The following is a 5,113-nucleotide window of genomic DNA, read 5'->3' on the forward strand; positions in this document are numbered from 1 at the left end:
CTAACCTCGTTCCGCGCGTTGCGACTCAATCGCACGTTGTCATATCGTTGTCGTCCCAATGGAACTCGCTGCTGCAGCTGTCATCGTTCGAAGTGTCGCCGACGTCGTCCGTGTACCCGTCGTCTAATATATCGCTCAAAGATTCTTCTGGAGCAGCTAGATCGACCACGTGGTCACCGAACAAATCCTCCGTTATTATATCCGCGAAGTCGAACGATTGCTCCGCTGATCGTTCGAAAGATTCCACGAACATCGAGGCTCTAACGTTTTCGTCTTCGGAGATATCACCCACGTTCGCGACGTACCACTCTCGAACGAATTCGACCAGATTGAACGATTCGTTGTTAGACAACGCGGTTTCGACGCGAGTAGCTAGCGCGTCGGCGAACAAGAAGCGCAAACGCAACGTGTGCGCGAAATTGTCGTTGTTTTCTTCGAAATCCGATTGCTGTCCGTACATCGGTACGAGCGAATCGACGCGCAATCGTTCTCGCGGTACCATCGTTTCGTGAAATGTATCGGTTGCTTCGTTACACACGGAACAACGCGCGTGCAGCGCGACGAGCGAATGGTTAATCGCTATATTAGATACGCGTGAGATAACGGTAACTATCGGTATTGTTGCGCAAAAAAATAACGGCGTCGAGAAACGAATTACGCGCAACACGGAAACTACGCGCTGCTGTAATCGTCGCTCTACCGAGTTACGCGGTATACTGATTTTGCGCGAGTGAGTGCCGTGAGTGTGGTGCTCTTCGCGCGACGGTTGTTCTATCGCAGCGTTGTTACGGTGATACGGATGCGAAAGCAACGTCGCATCCGTATCACGGAGCGCGCAACGAACGCGCGCGTCTTATCGCAACGTTTGCTTTCGTATCGCGATAAGACGCGCGCGTTCGTTACGTGGCGACGCACCCTTCCGAGCATTCTTTGACTCGTTGCACGGTGTTACGCCGCGTTGTTCGCCGACGCGACGCGCTCGTTCGTTAATTGCGCGCACGGAACAACGTTCCGGCGTAACGCGAATCGCTTTTGTGTCAAAAAATATGTACCGAGTGCGCGAACGAACGTATTTCGAAAACAGCGCGCGTGTTGGAATTCGAGTCGTTCAGTACATACACGTAACTCTGAACCACACCGATTCGCGACACACCGGGCACATCTTGAGATCTTTGGAACACAACGGACAACACACCGTGTGTCTGCACGGTAAAAACAATACATTCGATTCGTTCGACATGCAAACGCAACATGGTCTGGATCCGGTTGTTTTCATAGACGCGCTGTCCGATACGACCGGGTCCAGAGTCACGACGGTGCTTTCGAAATCTCTGGTTGGACAGGTGAGCGGACTTCGGTGTTCGATCAGATTCGCATCTACGTCTTCGAAGCTCGATAACAACGTCGCGTACGCGCCGGACGGATCGTCGTCGATGAATTCTATCGTTGGGATCTCAGCGACCGTTCGTTGCAACCACGTGGTAGCTTTGTCGAGCTGCGAGCGTATTCGCGTCAAGTGCGCGTGCGATCGACCTATCCATTCGGTGACCCTGGAGTGCTCGCGCTCCACACCGGCGCGAACAGTGTTGTATCTTTCCAACAATCTGTCCACCAGATCACCGTGTCGCGCGACTTTGCGCTCCGTAACGGGAAAATACGAATCGTTCGGATAAAAGAACAACGTTTGAACGTACGCGCAATCGTTGTTGTGAGCGTAGTGTTCGGCTATGGGATCGATGTTTCGTCTGATTTCGAGCGCGTTGGTCCATCTGTGCAGAGCCAAACCGCAGGCGAAACAAACGCAAACATCCTCTCGACCGATGTAAAAGAATCCGGCGTACGTCATGGTAGACGCGCTGGGCATGCGCGCGTCATTGACCCACGACGTTTCGAAAGTCGCGCGTCTGCGATACGGTGGTTCGTAATACGGGTACTTTGTAACTTTTTTTGATCGAGGGTACACGGAAAACATATTGCTTTTCCTTCGCGCGATCGGTGTTCGAACGAAAAACACGATTGCTATTTTGATAGGTCGGACTTACTTCAATCGCGCCTCGAGGCAATCGGTTGCAACGGCAACGGTGAGAAATCGAGCTCGTATCGCTCGGTAGCGGAAACTCGTTGCGTTTCAAGTGCGTTAAGTCGAACGAAGAGCCGTTCGATAACTTCGACGTCTCCGTGTTCATTTCGGAGTCGCGGGTCCAACGTTTCGGTGTTTGGTTGTCGAGTTGTCAAGGGAAAAAAAGGACGCTATCGCGACGTGATTCATTTTTTGTCACTTCGTAGAGCGATATGAGTTCCGTGCGTTTCCATTGGTCGCCGAGTTGTCCACTGGCGCCTAACGGTCGCTAGACGTCGCGTATCGCGCGATTACGAAAATGCTCCGCGAAAGCTCGATCGCGCTTTCGCGATCCGTGCGAACGAACGAACGAGCGGTTGCGTCGAGTCAACCGTTGTTATTTTTTCCAGACAGCGATACCTTTGCGAACCACCGTTCGTCTCGCAATGCGCTTCCGATAGAACCGTCGCACATTTACGCGAGGGTGCGACGGTTCTCTCGGAAGCGCAGCTCCCTATCGCGTTGAAACACATCGAGACGTTGCTGATCGCGACGCCGTTGAGTCACGCGCGTTCGAGAATTGGTCATCCGGATGCTCGTCGGTCACCCGGACACGCGCGAGGTCGATCGGATTCGACTGTGTCGACGCGTGATTAGATTGCGACCGTTTTGCTCCGTTAACTCCTTGTTTACCAGATCATCGCTTTGCCGGAGAATCGCAAACAACCGAGGGTCTTCATTCGCTCGACGTTTTTCCAAAAAAACAAAGATCTCTTGTTCACCGCATCGCGCGTTTCGTTCCGAGCGGTGTTTTGCGAAAAAATAACGGTGCCGTGTTCGCAAAAGTAAAGGTTGTACAAACCATCCCTTGTGCGAGTGGAAGCCGATCGACCCACGATCGTCAAAATTATCTCAACGTCGTCGCGAGAGGCCAGAGGTCGACAACGAAGCGTTTGTTATCTGAACACTCGACGCGCACGGTAATCTCCGGTTCATTATTATCTCGAGTGTTGCGCGATAGTGTTCGATTGTCATCTGATGTGACACTCGTGACATTCGAGATATCAGCGGGCTCCTTATCTCAAAATATACACTTGGTGGGAGATTTGTATTCTTTATACATGGTATAAATATTGAAGCGACTGCTCATTATCATAAAAACTGTGCAACGAGGCGGAACAAATTCGCGATTAGATCGTTGTAACAATTAGATCGTTGTAACAATTAACTCGTTGTAGCAAGTATATCGTTGTAGCACTTATATCATCGGAACTGTTGGATTACTTAACCGTTGAGCTCGAAGTTAGACCACCGTTAGATTCGCGTGTTGCGGAAAAATAATTCGTATCAACATCTATCGCGAAACGCACTTCGCGTTATGTCCGGCAACGCATCCGGTTCTCCCAGTGCGCAACGCGCCGCTGCACCGCTTGCAAAGTGGTCGCTTGACGCCATGCTATCTAGAATGCGCAATAACAACATGAAGTACGAACGCGCGATCAAACGCGCACGCGATCACTCCACTTCGAAATTGGTGTCCAAGTATTCGCCGTCGCCGCGGCGTGTTTCCGAACGCGAGGATGCGACAGACGATACCGAGTACGCTAAAATTGCCGAGCGATTTATGCGCGACGGTTTAAACCGAATTAACGAGAGTTATCGCAAAGTGATGCAAATGGTTGTCGAGACCACCGAAATGTGTTTGCGCAACGAGCGCGAGAGATCCGATATGCGCGTCGATCACATGGAGCAACAAATGGGTTCGCTCGTAGATCACATTCGGTACACACAGTACAAATCGTACGTGTCAAGCGACTGCGACGACGACGACGACGACGACGACGTAGACGACGCGGTAACGAACCGAGCGAGCAACGAAGATGACGTTAAACGCGACGACATCGATTGCGCGCCGATTAAAAAAAGAGCGAAGTTTAGCGACGTCTGTTCGCGCGTCATAAACAATCGAATCAACGAGACCGATGAGGTCCTTATAAAAGACCTGACGCACATCGAGTGTTTAGTGCGCGAACATCTCGCGGAATCGATTGCGGAATCTGTTGTACCAAAGGACGCCGCAGCGACCGTTGCTTCGACCGTTGCCGCTGTAGCGACCGTGGCTGCGAATTCGGTTGCGATTGATTCGAGCGCGCGCGTCGCGAATAACTCCGTCATTGCGCAGTCGTCGGTACGCGATAACAACGAGATCATGTATCCGTACAAAAAACAAACTATTTCGTCGTTGAACAAAATGCGCGAGGACGATACGGAAAGTCGCGCTGAAGAGGCGTTCAAAGCGAACGCTGCGGACAACGACACCGCAGCGAAATTGTTAAACGCAGCAACGGTGTCTCGCGACGCGATCTCTTCGGACGATTCAGATTCCGACGACAACGAAGAGGTGTCGGACAACGATCGCGAGCGTGAAATGTCCGAGAGTGACAACAATGGTAGCGACGATGACAACGACGAAGGACGGAACAACGGTGGCGAAAACGCTTCCAAAAATTGCGAAGACGAAAACGGTGAACTCGACGAGAAACGAGCTCGCCGAGATACGGACGGCGAACCGGAATCGAGCAACCGCGACGCGAGATCGATCGGTGGCGTCGGTGTTCGTTCCGAGAAGCAGACGATACCAACGGTTGTTGCGGATGCGCTCGGGGAGTACGTTCCTATTTCGTTGAAACAGCCGTCGCTGAGCGATCCGCAGTTGTACACACCGACACCTTTGATAACATTGGCTAATTCGTCGGCGTCGACGCGCGCAACACCGGTACCGATGGCGGAGACGACGTCGTCTGCTCTCGCAACCGCGACGGTCACAGCAACGATTACTTCCGTTGAAAAGTGCAACGTTGACACCAGCGTGTTCGGACTGTCGTACAAAAGTAACGTTCGACCGATCGCTCCGTTTTCGAACAAGCTGTTCTCGAAACGTTCCGTGTTTACCGATGGTGCTGATAACGACGTCGCTCCGCAAATGTACCCGAGTGCCCAAAACGATGCAGCTCCGAAAACGTACCTGAGCGCGGAAGAAGAGTTCAACCTCGC

General features: G+C 52.1%; 1 protein-coding gene across 1 annotated transcript; it reads right to left on the reverse strand.

The window, feature by feature from the left end:
* Positions 1 to 1,108: 1,108 nt before the first annotated feature.
* LOC109861955 (putative inhibitor of apoptosis) lies at positions 1,109 to 1,846 on the reverse strand. Its single transcript, XM_020441811.1, has one exon. It carries the CDS (start codon positions 1,844 to 1,846, stop codon positions 1,109 to 1,111), a length of 738 nt encoding a protein of 245 aa, XP_020297400.1.
* Positions 1,847 to 5,113: the final 3,267 nt, after the last annotated feature.

This window comes from Pseudomyrmex gracilis, unplaced genomic scaffold (genome assembly GCF_002006095.1).
Source record: "Pseudomyrmex gracilis isolate BER0280 unplaced genomic scaffold, ASM200609v1 scaffold_1199, whole genome shotgun sequence".
NCBI lineage: Eukaryota > Metazoa > Arthropoda > Insecta > Hymenoptera > Formicidae > Pseudomyrmex > Pseudomyrmex gracilis.